This window comes from Canis aureus, chromosome 16, assembly GCF_053574225.1.
Source record: "Canis aureus isolate CA01 chromosome 16, VMU_Caureus_v.1.0, whole genome shotgun sequence".
NCBI lineage: Eukaryota > Metazoa > Chordata > Mammalia > Carnivora > Canidae > Canis > Canis aureus.
In genome coordinates, this window is record NC_135626.1 from 11,934,533 (window position 1) to 11,956,607 (window position 22,075).

The following is a 22,075-nucleotide window of genomic DNA, read 5'->3' on the forward strand; positions in this document are numbered from 1 at the left end:
AGAAGGCCTGTGTCCTAGGGCTGCCTGTTCCTCGCACTGCAGGCCTCCCCCATTCTGCAGTTCTCCGCTTTGGAGCCTCTCTGCTCAGCCTCAGGGGCGAGGGGATGGGGTCATAGCTGCCGTCAGCCTGACACAATGGGGGCAGGACACACCTGCAGTGACTTGAGAAAGCCCGGGGATTTCCGGGGGATGTTGGCAAGGTGCTGGAGACATTGACCTGTGGGAGCCACAGAGAAGGGGCAGCTGAGCAGCCTGGGGCACCCCTGCTCAGCCTTAGCACTTGCCTCACAGGAGGGTAGGGTGCCCCGACCTCGGGCACCACAGCCCCTTCCCCACACTTCCGGGGAGGCCGGGCCAGTACAGCCTAGGCCAGGAGGGGCCAGCTGGCTGCTGCAACTCCTCCACCTCCCGGGGGCTCGGTCTGCCTGACCGGCAGCCATACCCACCCCCCCCCCCCCGAGCCACGCCACGTCTGCAGACAGAGAGAGCCGAGCACGCATTCCCTGGGGGGCCCCGGGGAGCAGAACACTAGCCCCTTGGAGCTTCTGCGGGAAGACGAGGTGCCCATCTCCCTGGCAGAGAGGTGACCGATGGCAGCTGTTGGCACTGTAATCATGCTCACGGGGGGCGGGCCCCTGGGGGTCCCTGGGATTTCTGGGGTTGCCCCGAGAATGAGCACAGAAACCTCTGCCTCCCTGCCAGGTCAGGAAGTCCCCAAGGGCAGTGAAGGGGGTCTTCTTTCCCTTTGACAGCCCCCGAGGGTCCAGTGTGGGCTCTGCACACTGTAGGTGTTCCTGGCTCCTCTGGGGCTGCCCGTAGGGGTGGCCGGTATGCCCCGTCCTTGGCCATCCTCCTATCTTCCCGGCCCGGCCCTGGTGGGAGCGGGCAGGGGGGTGCATGTGGGATGGTCGGCACAGGTGGCAGGGCCCTCCTGATGGCTCTCAGGTGCCCAGCGATGCTAGTGAGCGTGCAGAGAGAATGCCGTCCCCCGGACTGTGCTCCTCTTCCAGAGCTTCTCCTGGTTCAGGCGGCAGGGGCCGAGGATGGCAGCAAAACCAGCTCCGGGGCATTTCCACGGCACCACCAAAACTCAGAGGCGCAACCCGGGGGGTGAAGTGGGGGCTCCGGCCACCTCGCGGGAGCTGAGCATGGGGCAGCCCTTCCCTCCCTGCCGGCCTCCACAGGGGACGGACCCCCGTCAGGGAGAATGGTTCCCAATGTCTCTTCTGAGCTGAAGTTCTCCTGGGAAGGACACATCCTCCTCTGCTTTTGCTTCATGGCCACTGAGAGAAGCTGGAGCCGGAGAAGATGCCCCCGGCCCCGCAAAGCCCCACCAGCCCAGGTGCCCACTGACCATCCTGCGGGCACCTGGGAGGCTGGAAGCCTTAGCACAGGGTGTTCCTGTTACCTCTGGTCACAGCATACCAGCTCCCCAGACGGTCATCTGGGGGACACAGGCTCTGTAGTCCTGCCCTTGGAGCTGTGACCCAGGAGAGAGCAGGCCGTCCCTGAGGTGGGCATGTTGTGACAAGCGTGTTCTCAGTTGGGTGGCTGGGCTCGGGGAACCAGGGCCTGAAGCCAGGAGAAGGCTGGCAGGTCACAGTGCCCAGGTCACAGCTAAACTTGTCCAGGCCACCCTGGCCGCCGGCCACACACTCGCCCCTGATATTTACGCTTAAATGAAAGGGAAAGAAAACCTAATGTGCCAGCCTCAGGTCCCACTGACCTGATCAATGGCAGGACAGCCACGTGTGACTGATGGCTACCATCCTGGATAGCCCAGAACTTAGAACATTTCTCTCCTTCCAGAAGGTTCTGCGGGACACCGGGGTCTCTTGGGCAGTGCTAGGCTACATGTTAGTCTAGTGAACAGCACTGCCTGCAGCAGGTTAAAAGCCGCATCTGAACCCCTGTTCTGCCACTGAGGAGCTTGGAGAGATGGTGCCTCTACGAGCATCAGGCTCCTTCTCCACGAGCAGGGGCATGAGGACGGGACTCACCCCAGGTGCGCCAAGACGGGCGAGACCCCCACGTGGTGTCACAGGCTGCCTGGCCTGGGGCACTCGGGACCCTCAGGTACTCATGCTCCCGGCATACATTTCCCCAGCACACATACGCGGCAGGCCTCAGCTATAACTGCAGGGAGAGCCAGACCCTCAAGTCCTCACGGCCTACAGAGCCAGCTACGATCAGGGTGAGTGGCAGGACCTGGCCCAGACCAGGTGTCACATGGGAGGCCTTCTGGAAGAGGTGTCGGACACAGGCCCAGCACGGGCACTCTGGGTGTGCACACTGCTGGATTTCTCTGGCTACTGGATATCCTGCTCTGAGCCACTCCAGGCAGGAGCAGCTCAGGTTTCAAATGATTCTTGGGGAGGCTGCCCATGGCCTCAGGATAAAGAGATCCTGCAGGGAACTTGACACCTAGATAAGCCCTGCCCAGCAGAGAGTGAGGAGGGATGCGGGAAGGATGGAGAAGTTGGGGGAAGCCTGCACCCCATCATCCACCCTGCTCCCCGCCTCTTGCAGAAGCACCTGGAGGCAGAGCCGGCAGGAGGAGCAGGTTTTTCTGGAAGGCCTGGCACCTGGCACCTGGCACCAGGTTCAGCGTGTGGAAGCTGCCAGGGCCCCTGGCCAACTGCTCTTCCCAGACCAGACTCGGAGGCTCCAGGAGGCAGCAGGGCCCTGGGACATTTCTCAAGCTGCCCCATGTCCTCTCTCTGAAAGGCACAATGGGTGTAGGTGGGAGCCCTGGGGACCCCGAGGTCCCATAGCAGGTGGCATGGGTCCCCCTAACTAACTAACCTCTGTGTGAGGGGCACGTGCTGAAGGGGGCAGCTCTGCAGGAAGGCCCGTCTTGCCCTAGTGCCCAGGCTACTCACTGACCATCGCCCTCTGAGTGAGTCAGCGGGAAAGCTCCCCCTCAGTGGCAGGAATCCACTACGTAGGGATTTTGTCCTTCCAACCAGTGACTGATGGTTCTCCCCCGCAGGTGTAGGGAGGATCCCCTTCTCTGCCCTAGCTCTGCTTTCACGGCCCTCCCCATGGGCTCCAGGCACGGCTGCCTGACCCCACAGATGTCGACTACCCCATGTGGGCACACACAATGCAGGGAACGCGGGTCTGTGTGTGTTTGTGGGGGGGTGCACGTGGACTGGGTGTCCACTGTGAATCAGCAGCAGTGGCTGTCCTGAGGGCCAAGTGCTTCCTACCTCAACCCTAGGCTTCATGTCACCCCTTTGACTGTGGAGAGGGGCAGGGGCCACCTGTGCTCTCCCAGCTTTCTGGGACATACAGCTGAGCCCAGATTCTGGGACATACAGCTTTCTGGGACATACAGCTGAGCCCAGGTTCTTGGCAGCGGGTCCAGGGAAGGTCTCCAGGCACCCAAGGCCCCAAGTGTGGAGGTGATGGACAGGGTGGGGGGGCCTGTACCCACTGTCCCCTACAGCCACTGAAGCAAGTGCCTCCCAGGTCTTCCCCCCAATCTCGCCATAGGGACTATCATGCTTACTCCTGCCGGAGCCTCACCATGGCCCCCACAGTGGATGTCCCTCCCAAGAGCAAGGAGCCACTCCTGCTGCACACCCCTGTGGGGATGGTACATGGGGCTGAGGTGAGGGCTGAAGAAAGGGCTATCCCCTTGGGAGGGAAGGCCAGAGCCTGACCTCCATGCAGGATCCTGGCCAGGAGGCAGCCACCCCTGTGTGACTAGGAATCTCCCTTGACCCTCACAGCAGCCAGCCATCCCCCTGCTCAGCCAACCTTCCAGAAGGACAGTCAGGGATGCACAAGTACTGGCACCTGCGTCCAACCCTGAATCCCAGCTCACCCCTGGGTGCCCTTGGGCCCTTCACTGCCCCTCTCCGGGCCACACTTTCTGGGACTGGAAACATGGTGGAAATCTCTTCCAGGAAGCCAGTCACTTGTGGCTCAGAACCTGACGTGCTGTGTGCTCTCTCTCTAGCATCTCCTGAAGCCTGACCCCACTGAAAACCCATGCCTGGGGGCAGGGCCTGATCCTGCGTCAGTACCAGGCACAGCAGGTGCCATGGGCACAAGTTGGAAAAGCAGAGAGGGGTGCAAACAAATGAATTAGTGGGCTGCTAAAGCTGTTGGGGCTCTTCCTTGGGAGATGGGGAGAAGCAGGGTCAGCAGCGCCTCCACAGGCTAGAGAGTCCCCCAGAACAAGAGGAAGGGGAGGAGAGAGAGAGAGCCGGACCATGACATGAGCCCAGCAGGGGCCATTCCACACACATCCCCAGCCTCTCAGTCCTCTGGGCCTCCTGCCGCAGAGCCGGGACCCTCCAGCTGCCCCTCCCTGAGCAGGTGCTGGGCAGAGCATCCTCACAGCCCCCCAGGCTCCTCAGCGCACCGGGCAGGGCACCCCCTCCCACCCCCACTCTGTGGCCTTGAGCAAGTCTCCTCACCTGAAACCCAGGAACCAAACCCTTCAGAAGCAAAAGGAAAGGCAGAAGCCCGGGCCAACGGGTGCTCAGAGGAAGCGGTGGGGAGCAGGGCTGCCAGTGGCCCCCATGGGACCGAGTCTCGGTCACAGCAGAGGTGTGGCAAGAGCGATAACAAGCAGCTGGGTCCCGAAAGCCTCCAAAAAACTTTAATACTGAAGTATGGAAGCTCTCCACATAGAAAAGGATCTCTCTACACCTGTAGGACCTCACCGGAGCATCAGGCAGTGGAGGGGGTCCCCAGGGGACCCCCCCGGCCACCCGACAAGCCAGCCCAGGGCCTGTCCGCAGGCTCGCCCTTACCACAGCCTCTCATGGTCCAGGGCATGACGGAGCCCACCCTTCTAGCCGCCGGCATCTCCTCCAGCTGCAGGGAGCCACAGGTGGGGTCCAACACGGCTGGCACCCCGAGAGAGCTAGGGACACACAAACACACGTGTGAGTGGAGTTGGCCAGGGAACATCTGCAGGGTATGAGGTGCTGGGGGTTTTGGGGGGTGGGCAGTGACCCGGGCTCCCTCAGCCTGAACGAAGAAGCTGCTCTCAGACCCACAGTGTCCAGGGTGGAAGCCAAGAACCAGAGGCCCAAGGGGGATGGCAGTGAGCCAGGAGGATGGCAGCGAGCACGTGGCACCCAAAGATGCCAACACCCGCAGTGTCCCCAGCGGCATCAGTGAGGTGGCACCATGGGGCTCTGCCCTGGGACCCGGAGGACCAGCAGCCCTCAGGAGCTGGGACCAGGACACCCTTCGCCTGGAAGCCCATGCCTGCTCTGGGTCTGTTCCCACGCCAGGCCCTTGGGGGGAGGATGGGCACTCTGGGAACGTGGGGCATCTCGTCATTCCCTCTACCACCTGCTAAGGGGCACTATTCACTGTCCACCAGGCCCAGCGTGGAATAGGGTGGACGCAGCAGCCCTAAGCCTCGCCACCACCTGCTCGTGGCCCAAAATGCTGCTCTGTCCCACTCGTGGCCTGAGCTGGCCAGGTGCCCAAGGAGGCAGGGGCCACAGCAGGCTGGCTGGGCTTGGGGACCTGCCCTTGCTCAGGCCACACTAACCCCTACCCTGAGGCTGGACGGCACATTTCACTACCAGGATTGGGAGGAAGGCATGGGTCTGGGCCTTTCCAGAGAGAGCAGTCAGCCAGGAGAGCCACAGTGCCCGGGCAATGACAGCAGACACACAGCTCTGCCTCCCCAGAGTGCAGCTGCAACACATACACTCCCCTCCCCCGCCCGCTCCCAGCACACAGCGACTCAGGACCACCGGCATCACCAAGGACACACCAGCCAGCCATGGAGACTCAGACAAGTGCAGGGGGGGACATAGCCCTCCTCCAGCAGCCCCAGCTGTTTGCTGAGCACTTGCTACCTGACCGCTTGGCCCCCGCCCCTGCCGCCTTGGCCTTGCTGGGGAGACATTGGGGAAAAGGGCAAGCTCTGGGGAGGCGATGGGTGGGCTGAACCCGGAAGACCCCAAGGTGACCACCAGGATACAGGAGGGGACACGAGGGACCAGGCCGCTGTGGGGGGCTCATCTTACTCCCTCCTACCCAACCCTGAACTCGGGATGCCAGCCCCACCTGGCGGCTCTCCTCAAAGGCTTAGTCAAGGGATGCCAGCACAGTGGGTGGTTGATAAGCCGGTGTCTCCCCAGCTGTCTAGGGCAACGGTCACAAACATGCTCCATAAAGGGACAAGCAGCAAGCACCGGGCTTTGCAGGCCACACAGTCTCTGCCTCTGTAGACATGAATCCACACCGGCAGGACGGCAGCCACGCTCGGGTAGAGGATGAGCGAGGCCATGTGCAGAACCACTTTATGCACAGAATTGGGCAGTGGCCCGAGGGGCTTGCTCACCTCGGGCCTAGACATTCTAAGGCAGTGGTTCTCACCCTATCACCCACAGGACTGGCCCTAGGACCCAGCCTCGTGTACCGGGTTCAGGGGGGCCAGGGTGAGCTGGGGACTCTGCATTTCTAATGGGTCCTCAGGGAATAGTTTGAGAATGCTGGACTAAGGAATGGGCTCTGGTGCCCAGCCCTATAGGTCTGAGTGTTGGCTTAACCCTCCCATGAGCTGTGTGATGCCGGCAATGTCACTGTGCCTTTCTGAGCCTCAGTTTTCCTGTCTGTAAAGTGGGAATGAGAATATATCTCACAGGGCGCTGATAGCACTGCCCGAGGTGCAGAGAGGCCACGGGTGGCGATGGCAGGCACATAACTGGGGTGTACCCTCCATCACCCTTCCTTCCAGAGATGCTGGGGTGGACAGGCCCTGGGAGGGCAGGAGCTGGCTGGGTCCCCAACCAGCACTGAACCCCACAGCCCCAGCAGGGAGCCCTGGATCTGGGAGGGCACCGGCCTGGAGCAGCAGAGGGCTGGCCACAAGCTGGACCAGAGGGCCTTGACCTTCATCCTTGGACTCAGGCAGAGGTGAGGCCGCCAGAGCAATGAGCGGCAGCTGCTATTCTAGGAGGGACAGGCCAGGCAGTTTCCCTGGGCATGCCGAGGGGCCCTGATCCCTGCCGGGCAAGGCTGCTGGGTCGTCCAAGGCACGACTCTGCACAGCCTGGACAGGGCCAGGGGATGGGGAGGATGCAGCGCCCAGAGTGGGGGGTGCCATGGGCAGCGGGGCAGGGCCCTGCTGGCCGTCCAACAGTGGAGTGTGCAGATGTTGGGTGTCCTCCGGGAGCCCAGGCAATGGGTTGACCTCGGGATCCTCCCCTCCCTGACCTCTCCTCCCAGTGGACATAGGGGTGGTGGAGAACCAGAGGTCCAGCCCGATGCTGCCCCCTGCTGGCAGCTATGGGTCTGCTCCTCCACGCGGCCTGGAGGAAAGGGCCTGTGTGAGGGGGGCCCCAAAGGCCTCAGGCTGTGCTGGGGGGAAACTCAGCCCATGGGACTGGGCAGGAGGACTCGTCAATCACACAGGAAAGTGTGGCCGACAGTGTCTGGCTGGGGCGGGGAGCCAACATAGAGGAGTGTGCGGAGGGGGTGCATCCCAGGGGCTGCCCCCCATCAGCAGGGACCTTGGGTCAGGGGCCCACTGCAGCCCAGCCAGGGCAGAGTCTCAGAGCCACTGTGCAGCCTGGGCTCCCTCGCCTTACCCTGGCCTGGCCTGGCCAGTGGCATCACCAGAGCCATCACCAGAGCCAGCAGGCCCTGATCCCGGTCTGGGACCTTCTCATGGCCCGGTCAAAAGCAGTGCCCCCCAGCAGCCTGGCTGCACCCAGACCCCAGAGCCCAGAGCCCTCCTGTGCATGGGCTGTGGGCCACTGGCATGGCTGGGGTGTATAGTAGGCATGCAGGCTCACCTCCCGATGAAGGAGCCGAGGGCCGGGAAGGAAGCCGTGTTTCTTGCCAGCCTGTTATCCAGCTCCAAACACCCGTCCTCAATGAAACCTTTGGAGAGATGGACACCAGGGCTCATTCCCCAGGAGCTGGAAGGAGGGGAGGAGCTGCTGGCGGGTGCAGGGGTTACTGAGGGAGAAGCACCCCCAGTTCTCATGGCAGGAAGGGCCTGGAGAGCCATGTCCACTCTCTTGCCCCTCTTTAGAGGTGGCAGCCATGTAAGCTTCAGGGCCAGGCCTCACCCTCCTCCCACCAGGGCCATGGTCCTGACAAGGTCTGGCTGGGCTTGGCCAGGACTGTCACCTACATCCTCTCTAGTGGCCCAGACACCTACTGTGATATTGTCATCGTTATTTTCCCTTTAGGGGCAGGGGGAAGTGGGGTCCCCTTGGCCACTGGTGGGGCTGGTGGTCACGCCCAGGCCCTACCTCGGGGCCTGCTGTTGTAATGGCCCCTTGGGCTCACACTCTGCCGCCGCTCCCAGTCGGGACTCCATGGCAACGTCTGGCCACCTGGGAAGCAGGTGGGCGAGACCAGTGGCCTGGCCTGCATGTCCGTCCAGTCCCAGGGGGCCCCTCTGCTCCCGTTGGGCACCAGAGCTCCAAGGCAGACTGGGTCTGCAGGCGTAGGGTCAGCGGGCACCATGCTGGGGCGTGAGGATGACAGGTCTGAGACTGGGTCCCCAACAGTGTCCGGTGCCTCTGACTTGTGCAGCTTGGCCGTCAGGATGTCAATCCGCTGTTTCAAGACATTGGCCATGGTCTCCAGGGCCTGTAGCCGGGCCTGCTTGTACTGGAAGTGCAGGGGCCCCGGCATGCCCAGGCGTTCGCTCTCCTCGGGGTCCAGGTAGATGCATACCCCGGGGCGCGGGTAGCGGGTGGTCAGGTCCTGGAGCTTCAGGGGGCCCAAGGAGGAACGGGCCGACATCAGTACGGGGGTGCCCTCCCAGCTGTCCTGGGGGCCGCCTGTCTCTAGGGTCTCAGTGCGATTCAAGGCTTTGTTCAAACACAGGCAGAAGCTGCAGGGAGACAGGGCGGAGATGGTCAGGTCCAGTGCATGTGTCCTCTGTGGCATGTTTGAAACACACGTGTGCAGGGGTGAGCCCAGTGCAGCCTCTGGGACGGAGTGTGTCCATTCTCAGGGACTGTCTCTGAACAGAGAGATGGCTATAGGGCCTCGTACAACAACAGGCCTGAGAAAGACTGAGTTCTGGGGGTAGAGTACCCAGGAACTTAGGCGGCAAAGGAAAAGACAGATCGATCAAAGTATTTCAAAATGCACAACTGGTGTGCATCGAAGGCCCAGTCAACTGAGGGAGAAGGCAGCCTCTGGGAGGGGGAGTGTTGTCACAAACCACATATCTCATAGGGGTCGATGTCCAGACGGGTGAGGAGCCCAAAATTCAATGACAAAAACATCACTTTCCATAAAAAAGGAAATCCCGGCACCTACCATGACGCGGATGGATGTGGCGGACATGGGGCTGAGGGAGGTGAGGTGGGCGCAGGGGGATAGATTGTGTATGAGCGGAAGCTCCCAGGAGGTCCCGGAAGAGTCGGACCCACAGACACGGCAGGGAGGTGTGCATGTGTCATGGGGTCAGAGTCCAGTCTGGGAAGACGACCACATCCTGGGGATGGATGGAGGGGACGGCCACACAACGGTGTGAGTGCACAGACGGCCCTGAGATGGTAAATTCTATGTTATGTGTATTTCTCTACAGTTCCTTTAAAATGTGGAGGGAAGGGGGAAATATGGAAGCAAGAGGGAGGATCTACAGCCTGCCCTGTCTGGGGAGGAAGCCAGGGGCATCAGTGCAGGGCAGCCAGGAGCACCCCACTGGCCCCTCTGCGGAGGGAGGACGCTGGCTGCCATCTCAGCCCAAGCGTGGGGATTCCGGGACATGTGAGGGCCTCCAGGCCTGCACCCCCAACCCCTGGCCCATCCCCTCCCTGGGGTGTTACCAGGGAGTTTAAAAAGTTAAAGAGCAGGGCAGCCCAGGTGGCTCAGCGGTTTAGCGCCACCTTCAGCCCAGGGTGTGATCCTGGAGACCCGGAATCAAGTCCCACGTAGGGCTCCCTGCATGGAGCCTGCTTCTCCCTCTGCCTGTGTCTCTGTCTCTCTCTCTCTCTCTGTCTCTCTCTCATCGTTATTTCCCCTTTAGGGGCAGGGGGAAGTGGGTCCCCCTCTCTGTGTCTCTCACGAATAAATTTTTTTAAAAATCAAAAAAAAAAAAAGTTGAACAGCAGGTGGCCTCCCAGGTGCTCTGTGGACCTGGTGTCTCCAGGAGCACCCCAGGCAGAGTGCGGACCGTCCCCTGACCCCACCCATCAAGATGATGCCCTGGCTTGATTAAAATATGTGTCATTGAACACAAACCAGAAACAAAGGAGAGATAAAACCAGGAGTGTTGGAGTGTTGGCAGAACAGAGAAACCGGGATCTTCCTCTGCTGCCGGTGGGGACTCAGCCAGTGAGGAAAACCACCTGCCAGTTCCTCGAAAAGGGAAACCGGACCAAGGTGCCGGTGGTTCCACCCCTGGGCACATAACAGGAGACACGAAACAGGGGTTCCAATGGTTTGTTCACCGCCGCCCAAACGTCCTTCCCCCGACCAGTGCGTGAACTACCCACGGGGTGTCCTACAGTGGGGTATTATGTGGCCACAGAGAAGGAAGGACGTCCTGGCACGCGCAACCTCAGGGACGAACCCAGAAAACATGCTCTAAGAGGGAAACCAGACCCCGCAGACTCCATCCGCACAGATGCCTCTGTAGAGGCTGAAAGCAGCCGTGCTGCTGGAGGCTGCAGGGAGGCCCAGGGAGAGCTGCCAACAGGTTCGGGGTCTGCTTTCAGGGTGCGGAAATGTTCCGTGACCAGAGAGGCGGTGGCCACAAACCCCTGTGGAAATGCACCCCCCATGGGACGTGGGAACCGGCACCCGTGATCACCAGCTCGGCGGGGGGGGAGGCTGCCTGGCCAGAGGAGCCCCTGTCCCCTGCCTACCCACCTGCCTGGGGCCTCCTGGTCCCCCAGCACCATGCCCGATGTCACCTTGCTCCACTCCAGGACAGGGGACCCCAGGCTCCCGGGGGCTTCTAGGCCCTAGAGCAGAGGAGGACACAGTCAGAACCCTGCCTGGCCACAAGACCCTGGGCCCCCATGTCTCAGCTGCACAACTAGCCCTGACCTCTGGATGGTCTCAGGCTGGACCCCTGGCAGTCCCCTCTGTAGGGCTGGGGCTGAGGCAACGGGGTCCCTCTGCAACCCCACCAGACCCAGGGAAGCAGGCACTGGGGGGTGCTGGGGCTCGGTGGCTGAGCTGCCTGGCTCCTCGGCCTCACCACACCCAGTGCCTACCCTGGACTGTGCACAATGTGGGAAGAAGGTCACAATGCCGGGGGTCGTCTGGGAGACCACAGGGATGGCCTTGCTGAGGACGGCCTCCCTCTGTTTCCTGTAGACGTCCTGCAGCCTCTGGTTCCTCAGCTCAAGGGCCCGCACAGCCGAGGCTTTCTCCTTCATGGCCTGCTGCTGCCGGGCCAGCGACTTTTGGTGCATGAACTCCCGCAGCGCCTCAGAGCTGTAGGGGTGGTCCAGGACCCCCTGGGGCTTCTGGCAGGGTGGCGGCACCCGTACCTCTTTCTCCTTCCTCGGCCAGCCCCGCTTGACTCCTGAGGGAGGCAGGAGGGGTCCTCTGCCCTTGCCTGAGGTGCCAGCGCTCTGCGTGAAGGAGGCACTCCAGGCCCGCTGGGCAAGAGGGCTCAGTGGTCTCCGGGTGGGGGTATCCCAGTCTTCATAAGCAGTCCAAGTCCTCTGGTGCCTGGAGGTCTGCCCAGCGGAGGCACTCCAGGGCCGCTGAGGGAAGGAGGTCAGCCTTTCAGAGGGGCTCCCAGACCTCAGGAAGGAGGGGTTCCATCCTTGGGCCTCCCCGGTCCTCTGGAGCCTGGAGGCCTGCCCAGCGGAGGCACTCCAGGGCCGCCGGGGGAAGGAGGTCAGCCTTTCAGGGGGGCTCCCAGGCCTCTGAAAGGAGAGGTTCCATCCTTGGGCAGTTCCAGTCTTCTGGGGATAGGACTCCCACCCAGCCAGGGTGTTCTGGTGATGCCCACTGGGGAAGCTGCCAGCCCTCTCTAAGGAGGAGTGCTTCCCCTCCATCCCAGCTTGAGGACTCTTGGAAAAGGGGCCCCGCACATCCGAGATGCTCCAGGGACCCTGCTGCTTCCTCCCTGCCAGGTTCTGCAGCCACAGCTTTGACCTCCCCAGCTCTGGCCCTGCCCTGGGGTGGCGGCTCTGGGCCAGCTCCAGCCCAGTCTGGATTTGCTGGCGGAGGTCTCTAAGGACAGCCAAGGCGTTTTGGATGGTCACAGGCTGATCATAAGAAGCCAGGCTGGGTGCGTTGGCAGACACCTGCAGGTCACCGCGGAGAAAGGCTGGACTAGGCATACGGGGGCAGACAGGGGAGCTCTTGGCAGCCCCCACTTTCCTGTTGTCCCCTGCAAAGACAGGCGGTCACGAGGGTCAGGAGCTGCAGGGCCCCAGAAGGAAAAGAGCCAGCTCCCCGCCTGCCCACAGAGGCACCCTTGGCCCTGTGCTGAGGGAGATCCCCCCTTGGCCCTTACATGCATCATGGATTTGCAGGAGGTCAGGTGCCATATATGGGTGACTCGAGGCTGTGCCTGGGCCCCTGGCACAGAGCCACACACTTTGGACATGGTGAAAACAGCAAGAATGGGGTTGACATGTGTCTGCTAGAGGGGCCCCTGCCGCTCCCATCCTGCACTCCCTGTGTTGGCAAAGCCTAGAGGGCCGTGCCCTGCCTCCCAGGAGCCTAAAACTCCTTGAAAACTCCTAAAACTCCTAATCTCTCAGGAAAGAAATCCTTCTCTTAGGCTTTTAAATATAATGATTTCTGTAAGTCCCATCTGACAGCAGATGTAGAAGGCGTTCAACAGGCCGCTGGGGAGAGGCCGCTCCTGTACCCAACGCCAACTCCTTCTCTCTCGCCACCCACCGCCAGATGCCCCAGGAGAGCAGGGAAAAGCCCAGGCAGAGGCACCAGCTACCTAGTTCTGCGGTGGGGGCCTGGTCTCTTGAGGGCTTGCTCTGGAGCCTGGGGAGGGCAAGAGGAGGCCCAAGCAGAGCCCTCACCAGAGCTGGTCCTTTCCTCCAGGTATGAACACCAACCAACTCAGAATCTTAAACAAAGAAAACGCACACACACAGCTGAGCGGCTGGGCCTTCCGGGTGAGGAGGCTGTGGGTGCCAGGCAGCCCCCAAGCCTGATGCACATGCTCTAGAGGAGCTGGGGTGAGCCTTTGCTACTTGCCAGCAAGAGACAGGGCTGAGTCCCAGGATGACTCCGTGAGGTGACCTGACCTCTCAGACCCTTGGAAGCTGGGGTAATAAAGCCTGGGCCTTGCCTTGGGGCGAGAGGGAGGCCAACTCCACAGCTAACCGCCGCACCCAGCTGAGCCAGAGGAAAGTATTTGCTCTTGTGCACTGGTGAGGCTCCATGGCAAAGGGGTTGCGGCACATACGGGGGTGTGCGGGCCGGCACGACCAGGGGTCCCAGAGAGCACAACGCAAACCTGCTGCCTCCCAACCAGGAGTGAGATTTTGTTCACAGATGTTGTCACGTAGGAAATATCATTATCAAAGCTCTACTTCATAATCCCAGGTTACGCTCGCCCAATGCCGACATCAGCCCTGCCATTATTACAACCTGGGGCGCTGGCAAAGGCCCGAGGCAGTCGCCAGCCTCTTGCTCACACGCACACACACGGATACACAGACATGCACATACACATACACACACACGCACACACATACACACATGCACACTCACATGTACACAGACATGCACACATGCACGCACACTGACATGCACACACACAGACACACACACACGCATACAGACACGTGCACACACAGACATGCACACAGACACATGCACACATGCACACACATACATGCATGTACACAGAGACATGCACACACATATACACAGACACACACATAGACATGCACACACATACAGACGTGCACACACAGACACGTACACACACATGAATACACATGCATACATACAGACACACAAGTCCACACACATATGCATACGCACATGCATATACACACATACACATAGACACAGATACACAGACACACATGCATACAGTCACATGCATGCACATGCATCTGCACACACACACACACCCATCTGTACACGCACATGGCATCTCTCCTCGGGGCCAGCCCTGGGCAGGAAACCAGATCTCCTGGGCCAAGACCTGTCCTGCGTCTCATAAAGGAGGCGTTCTTGCTAAGCAAGGGTACAGCAGAGACCCTGCAGAGCTGATCCCTGGGGGTCAGGCAGCCAGTAGGGTCAGGGTCCTCTCTAGCACACGGGAGGAGACCCGTCCCCAGCCCCAGACCTGGAGATAATCACAGGCCTGGAGCTGTAGCCCTAGGAAAAGGAAGGGGCCACACAAAGCCACACACTTCATAGCCCACTCCTGTAGGAAGGACCTCAGTCAGTCCCCAAGCTGAGGCCTCTGTGGGACACGACCAAAGCTACACCACCCTGCAATCTTGCCCTCAGTACAGCCACACCCCTCCAGGACCTGTCCCCAAGACCACCCCTCCACAAGCTGCACCTCTCTGGGGGGGCCCTTGAGGCCACGTCCTCCCACGCCAGGCCCTGGGACACCTGAGGTCAAGAGCATGATCCCAGGAGTTGTAGACCCAGTCTGGCTCTGCCTGTTTCGAGAGACAGGCCTCGGGGCCAGTGACTCTATGGAGAGTTCCCATCTGTGAGCACTGCCCCACAGGACCACCAGCATGATAAGTGGTCACTCTTGCTGCAGAAGTTGGGCTGGGAGGGGTCAGGCTGCTGCTGGCTCCAGGCAGAGTCACAGGCCAGGGCTGAGGCTGGCACTGCCCAGGGGCCATATCTGGAACTTGAATGGCATGGGGATGGGGGGCTGGGGGCTGGCTCCTCCACAGCTGAACTGCACAAAACTGGCAGCGCCACTTCCTCCCAGGGGCACCACGCAGGGACCCCCACCCTGGGCAAGGGGGCTCCCCGCTGGCCTGGCCCCTCCCCATTGGCCCCTCCATCACTAGCCACTCATTCCCTGTTAGCTTGCCAGAGGGGTCTCGGTCAATAAATGGGTCCTGATGGGCACATTTTTCCTTCCGCTGAACAGTTTAATGGCAATTAATTTTTTTACGAGAGGATTTTTAATCTGTGGAAATGGATGAAGTCCCCAAGTGCCCTGTCAGAGTTCCAGGGCCAACCTAATCTATAATAAAAAATGCAAAGTGAGGTGGTATAATCTGAAATTAAATATTGGGCTTCATTTTCCTTGGGCCCGGATGGATGAATATTTTATAACTATTGCGATTTAATTTTTTGTTAACTACGGCAGATTCCTAATTCATCCAATTCCCAAGTCTTGTGGCTCTGACCTCTGACCCCAAGCTCATCTCTCCTTAGCCCAGCTGTGACTTGGTCACTGACAGAAACTAATGGTCAAGTCCGTCAGGGTGACACAGTGCTTACGATGATGGATGCAGCCCATGGCACGCCCTCTGACCCAGTGTCAGGCAGAAAGCAGGTCATTTGTCAAGAGGGCCGTTAAAATAAAGCAAACCAAAAAGCCGAAGGGTGGGAGGAGACAATGAGGCAGAAAACTGTTATACCCAGGAGGGCTTTTCCATGGGCTTCTGGAACGTTCTCCATGGCTCCCAGCACCCCTCACTCAGGCTCAGGCGGAGGTTTTCCCGCCTCTCCTGTGGCCTCTTACCTTACTGAATAGAGGTGGCGGCCTGGCAGCCCATGGCTGCCCACCTCCCTTGAGGGCCCCTAAAGCCAGCGTGGAGAAGGAAGACGTTCATTCATCCCGCTGGAGCCGGTGCTGCCCCCAGCTGAGGTGGCAGGTCTGATGGTGCAGAGCAGAAAGAGGGGCGCTGGGCATGGGCAGGGCACATATCCCTCGGCCCCCTCGGCCTGGAGCTGGCCTCTGTGGGCCTCAGTGTCCCCATTTACACAATGGGAGTAAGCCCAGCTGCCCCGGGGGACAGCTGCGCGGAACGCTGAGTCCAGGGGGTATGGGGCACACACAGAGCCAGCACCGAGTGCAGCCACTCTGCACCGACCACCCAGAACAGTCAAGCCCCAGAGGGATACTGCCTCCCTCCCGGCCACACCAAACTGGGGCCCTCCTGGGGGCTGCTGGATCCTGTGCGAGGGCAGGGCTGCAAAGCTATCCAGACTGGATGGCTGAGGATCTGCGGGGGAAGCCGACGCCCCGACGCCCTGCCCAGGCCCCACAGGAGAGACACCCGAAGTAGAAATTCATCTGTGGCCTCAGGCCCACCACCATCTCCATGTATTCGTCTGACTCTCCCAGTACATGGTTGGCCCACAGGCACTGCTGCGTGACGGCTCCAAGTCCCCGGAGGGCTGGGAGACAGTGGACACGTCGCAAGGTCTCTCCTGCCACGGGGGGCTCAGGTGGAAGCAGGTGTCCCACACTCACTGCCTGGAGTCTAATCCCAAAGCAGGCAGGGAAGGAAGCTTCTCCCTCTACCAGATCCCACCCACCCTGCGGAGCGTGGAGCAAACGTGTCCACCAGCCACCTCGCAGCCGCCCACCATCACCCACACCTGTTCAAACATGCGTGCGGACTATAAATGTGTGTGGAAGCATGGCGAGTGGCTCTGTGCGCTCAGAGACTCAGTCTAGGGGTGTGGGGAAGACAGCCCACAACACAGGGCTCTGTGGACGTTCACTTCATCACAGGGGGCGGCCCCTGCACAAGCAGGGACACCCCACAGCACCCCGGGGACAACCAGGGTCTATGGTCACCCGAGATGCGGACACCAACACCGCCCCTCCTCTGTGCATGGCCGAGTCCCCACTCAGACCCAGCCACTGCCGACCCCAGAGGCCTGTGCCCACAGCACACAGGCCTCTGCTGGCAGCCAGCTGTCCCCAGCACCGAAAGCCATGTGCCCACCTGGTGAGCCGGGGTCACAGACTCTCACTCCCAAGCCATGTTGTGACCCCAAATGGACTGACCTTACCTTTGTCTTTGGCAGCTCTTCTGGGGGTGGGTGCTATGAGGGCCTTCTCCCTTTTGCAAGGACTACTTTTCATCCTTTTGGCTTTCTCGAGTGGAACTTCAGGGAGAGGAGAGAAGGAGGGACGGTGAGCAGGGATGTATGCAAGGATGGCCGTGCTCATATTCCCGGGCTCCCATGGGGCACCATGCCGGTCCCGCCGGCTCCCTGGGCCTGGGCAAGAGTTGGCTGCTGCGTGCAGGACCGGAGGGGTGCACCTGACTGCCTGCCCCCCCTTGGTGGTCTGCCTGCAGCCACCCTTGGAGAGCCCCCTGCCCCAGCAGGCCTAGGGTGCTGCACCCTGGCCTGCAGCCCTCATGTTTGTTGAGTTAATCAAGGCCTGAAGGGGCTGTCAGGGACAGGTGGCTGGACAGGGGCTCCATGGGGTTGCTGGGTGAGAGCTAGGGGCACGGGGGCTTTGCGTGGTAGGGTCTACCCTGGCTGGACAGGTGGGGACATGGAGATAAGCGGTGGAGATTATCCAAGTCCCATGGCAAGCACAGTGGCCGCTAGGAGTGGACCAGCTTCTTCAGGGCCAGTGTGGCCACCTCTCTCTATGCCGTTTGGCTTCAGTGTGTCGTCCACGGCTGGGGTTGGGTTGTGTCCTCCGGGGAGCACCAAGGAGCCAGTCAGCCAGTGACATGTGCACAGGGCAGGGGTGCTTGGGAAAAAGCTGGCCCCAAAGGACTGTGCAGGTTCTGTCCTCAACACCCAGAACCTGCTGGCAGGAAGGACGTCTGGCACCCAAGCCCACAGAAATGCTAGTTCTGTAAGATCTACTCACACGAGGCCCTAGAGGAGTCAGACCCACAGACCTAGGGGGCGGGGGAGGGGACAGGTCCCTATGTCACAGGGGCTCGGTGTGGAAAGATGACTATGCTCTGGGGATGGACAGGGGGATGGCTGCACAACAAGTTGGATGCCCTTCATGGCTCTGGACTGTGCACTTACAAGAGGTTAAGATGGTAAATCTTATGTGTATCTTGCCATAATTAAAAAAAAAAAAAAAAAGACCTGGCCCCGCCCCACGCCTGCTTCCAGAGAGACATGACAAGAGCTGGTGACTGATGACAGCAGATGCTGAGTCCCTGAGGGACCAATGGCCAAGTCCTGACCTTGGTGAGGAGCCAGAGGGGCCTCTGTGGGGTGGGGGTGGTCGGGGAGCTGGAGCCATTGGGGTCCCCGCGGATGGAGGGGGAGAAAGGGTGATCTCTGTGAGCCTGAGCCAGCCTGGGTACCAGGCCATGGGGAGCTACTGTAGCTACGGGCAGGCCACAGTGGACCTGTCCCCCTGGCTTTGACCTACAGGCCCCTTGGCCCTGGCCTCACATATCCAGCTGGGATGGGCTAGTGCCCAGGGAGTCCCAAATCATATATTGGCTAACCTCCACCCAACCCTGGCCACCCTGGTGCCCCCGCGCCCATCCCAGGCCTCTGTGCTAAGGAGCCCAGGAGCCTTGGGCATCCCAGGGCCGCTGGACTTCTGCCCCTGAACCCGTCTCCCTGCCCCACTCTAGGGCCTCCAAAACCTTGCTGGAATGAGGCTGCCTGTCTGCAATAGAGGGATGTCCCTCTCCCTGCTCCCCACTCCCCATCCTGCACACAGCACCAGTGACCAAAGCCCAAACCTGCTGGGGGGCCCTGCTCAAAACCCTCCAAGGTGGTTCCTGGTTCCCATGGCCAGCAGTGCAATCCAGACTCGTTAAATTAAATGCTCCTGGCCCTTGGCCTCCCAGAGGGGTCCTGTCTGTCCCTCCATCCTCATCCCTGCTATCAGTCAAATGGGAGTGAACCAAAACCTTCTCTTGGCCCCTGGAGCCTTCGCACTTGCAAGAAGTCTGCATACCTAGTACGGACCCCCCAGCATCTCTCAGGCAAGGTTGGGCCATCTTTGGGACAGGCTGGCAGTGCCTCCTGCCTGCACGATGGACCCTGAAGCCCAGGGAGGGCTTAGCCATCCCCTGTGGCTGATAGGTGACCGTGCAGGCTAGATGTCACCTAGTCTGTGCAGGAGACCCCTGCACTTTGAGCCCTGGCCTGCCTCGCAGCACCTGCCTGCGTTCCTTCCCTGGGTGGATGCAGGGCTTTAGAGACCGTGTTCCAGAGGGTGGCAGGCTGGGTCCCCATCTATGCTTGGCCCCTCTGTGGCGGGGGCCCCTTTAGTGTCCTCATCTGGGCGGGATAATAATAGAGCCAGTCCCCCAGGGAGGGAGAGAGGCCGCAGGATCCAGGACTGTGCTGCCCTGACCACCTCCCGCGTGTCCAGGCGGGGCTACCAGGATGGCCAGCTGGGCTGCCCCTCACCTGAGGCCTGGCGCTGGGGAATCCTCGAGGGCTCTCGCCCCCGGCCAGGAATTGCCTTGTCTTCCACTCCACACAGAGCCACACTCGGGGTGCCTAAGCCTGCAGAGGAGGGACAGGGGGGCATCGTGAGGACGGGTCTCATGGAGAATATTCAGGACAAAGTCCCCATTCGGCAGCCACTCAACAGTCTTCAAACAGAGCACCTTTGGCGGAGGACCTGAGCCTGAGGGTGTCCCATGGGGCCGCAGAGGGGGTCGTCAGCTTCCTGGCCTTCCTCCGAGGGTCTGCCTTGGGGGCTCCACAGAGGCGTGAGGTGCTGGACCGTGTGGAGGTGCCCAGGGAGGCGCAGCTGGCCTGCCACTGTGCCTGGGCCCGGATCCTGTCCCTCAGCTGCTCCAGCCTCGGGTTGCTCTCTCTGGCTGGCCGCCAGGGCCCCAGCACCTGGGGGGGCTTCTCCTTCCAGGGTCCGGGGGGAGATGTGCAGGACTCATGGCCCCCAGAGGAGCCAGAGAGGCGGCCCGATGACACCGAGCTGTCCCCATCCTTGGCCTCATCGGCTTCGGACCACACTGGGTAGCTGTAGGCCTTCCCCTGGGGGCCTGGCTGCTCGATGTAGTCGGACCAGGCCACATGGGTAGCTCCCCGCAGGTCACCTGGCTGCTGGGAGGGCCTGGGCCACCTCAGGGCAGCCATGGCCTCATCCTCAGACACAGGCGGACAGAGTCCAGATTCCCTGGGGAGAGAGAAGTGGACCAGCCAGTCTGGTGCGGAGTCTCGGCTGTGCTGAGCAGAGCATTTCAGGCTGGGCGCTGTGCCCCCTACCCGGCCCAGGAGCCCGCCCTGCTCCCTCACTCTCCTGTGTCAGAATGCCCACAACTGTATGCCCACAACAGAATGCCCACAACTGTATGTCCAGTCAGCTGGACAGTCCCTTGAGTTGCCGCCTGGAGACTTTGAGGCAGGCACCTGATCGGCCCAGTTTACAGATGGGGAGATGGGCTCTGGAGAGGGCAGGCAGCAGGAGCAGTCTGGCCCCCAAGTTCTCCACCCTCATGCTGGCCCGGCCGCCCACCTGGGGAAGGAGGCTGCCCCTCACAGTGCCCTCACCTGGCCTAGTGCGTGGATACAGACACCTAAGTCAGCACGGACACTACCCGGGCTTGGCTGTAGCCCTTCAGATGGCAGATCTGCCCTGGGCCCCGAGGGAGAGTGGACAGCACCTCTGGATATTTTTGGGGTGGGACTGGTTCATTTCTCTGAGGCCGGCGGGCAGCATCCCTGTGACCAAGGTCAACATGGCCACAGGGCCAGGTGGAGGGCAGAGCCCAGTGACCCCACCTGCCCTGGGTCAGCTGGTGCTGTCACAGAGCAGCCTGCTGGCCTACAGCCTGGCATCCATCCCCCATCAGGCTGGGCTTGCCACTGCCTGCTCCAGGGTTGGCCTCCGCCCGTCCCCCGGCCCACAAAGGAAACCCTCAGGATGGTGGGGGAAACTGGGCTGGCATGGTGTGCTGCCAGGCCCCGGGCTGGATGCAGCCTGGGGGCCTTCCTAACTAGCTGTCCTTCAGCAGGGTGGGAGAGAATGCTGGGTAGCCTGTGACAGCATAATAACCCTTGTCACTCAGCGACAGAGCTCCTGCCGGGGCCATGGGCAGGCACACGCCTCCTCCCAGGGCACTGGAGCCAGTAGCTGTGTGTGGGTGGTGAGCGCACTGACCAGGACTAGGGGCCCTGGCGCAGGAGCCAGGAGCCAGGAGCCAGGAGCCAGACCGAGACACGGCCCCAGCAGCCAGATGAGAGGCTCCATGCTCCAGCCTGACACTGCCCAGGAACCACTGCCCAGGCCACTACCCCCGGCTTCTCAGGGTTGGTCAGAGAAGCAGGCCGTGGCTGCTCAGCTCTCCCTGCTGCATGCTCGGGACACCATGTTGCCCACAGACGTAGTAGCTGACAATGCCTGAGCCCCAGGAGCCCCAGGAGCCCCAGGCCTGCTTCCTTGGCCCTGCAGTTCCAGGAGAGCACCCCAGGCTGTCCCACCTGCAGTGGGCCTCCCGTTGCCTTCTTACCGACCCTCGCTGGGCAGTGTGGGGTGGGTAGGACATGCACTGTGAAGTCAGCTGGCTCTGAGCTTGGCATGGTCCCCTGAGGAGGAGAGCTGGTTCAAATCCCCACTCTGCCCCTAGCCGGCTGAGTAACCTTGGGTGACTGGAGACCCCACCCTGCCCCTGCCTCTGGGTATTGTGAGCTTCTGGTGAGTTCACTTCAGCAGGAGGGCACTAAGCAGTGCGGCCCATGTTCATGGGCAGTGGGATGGCCAAACTGGCCATGGACACTTAGTTTTCAGGATGCCCCGGAGAGAGGGGGTCTGCAACCAAAGACCTCCTCATTTCAGGCAGGATGGAGAGCCTCCTTGAAGCGCCAGGGGTGCCTGTAGACGGCTGCCACCAGACATGGCACGAGGCAGGGCTCTGAGCCCCACAGGGCCCTGGTCACAGTGGCCATGGCCCTAAGTTCAGTCACCAGCAGGAGAGAGGAGCCACTGCAGGGTCAGGCCCACCTGGAAGGTGAGGTGCTCCCTCTTCTAATCCACCCAGCCTCTCCTGTAGCGGGGACATGGGTGCCTCAGGCCACGGAGCCAGCAGGACCCCAAGTCCAGCCTTGGGCTCCAGGGCCCTTGGCCACACCAGGGAGCCTGGACTGATGACCTGCCTCTGCAGCTCGGTTCCCCTGCTGGTGGCTCCAAGGCCACCACTCAGCTCAGCTTCGTCCGCCTGGCTGGGAGTCCCGCCCTGCCCTGGCCTGCTTGCTCCACGGTGTGCCCAAATTGAAG

General features: G+C 61.3%; 1 protein-coding gene across 1 annotated transcript in view; it reads right to left on the reverse strand.

Moving 5' to 3' along the window:
- CCDC187 (coiled-coil domain containing 187) overlaps window positions 1-21,427 on the reverse strand; it is a 37,337-nt gene extending 15,910 nt beyond the window's left edge. The window contains exons 1-10 of the mRNA XM_077850491.1: window positions 21,283-21,427; window positions 19,449-19,978; window positions 19,246-19,344; window positions 16,906-17,001; window positions 11,178-12,310; window positions 10,828-10,922; window positions 8,247-8,836; window positions 7,782-7,869; window positions 4,770-4,882; window positions 153-217 (exon numbers count right to left, since the gene is read on the reverse strand). Of these exons, the coding sequence (XP_077706617.1) occupies window positions 153-217; window positions 4,770-4,882; window positions 7,782-7,869; window positions 8,247-8,836; window positions 10,828-10,922; window positions 11,178-12,310; window positions 16,906-17,001; window positions 19,246-19,344; window positions 19,449-19,978; window positions 21,283-21,347 (2,874 nt within the window). The 5' untranslated portion in view covers window positions 21,348-21,427. The remainder of the gene's footprint in view (window positions 1-152; window positions 218-4,769; window positions 4,883-7,781; window positions 7,870-8,246; window positions 8,837-10,827; window positions 10,923-11,177; window positions 12,311-16,905; window positions 17,002-19,245; window positions 19,345-19,448; window positions 19,979-21,282) is intronic.
- Window positions 21,428-22,075: the final 648 nt, after the last annotated feature.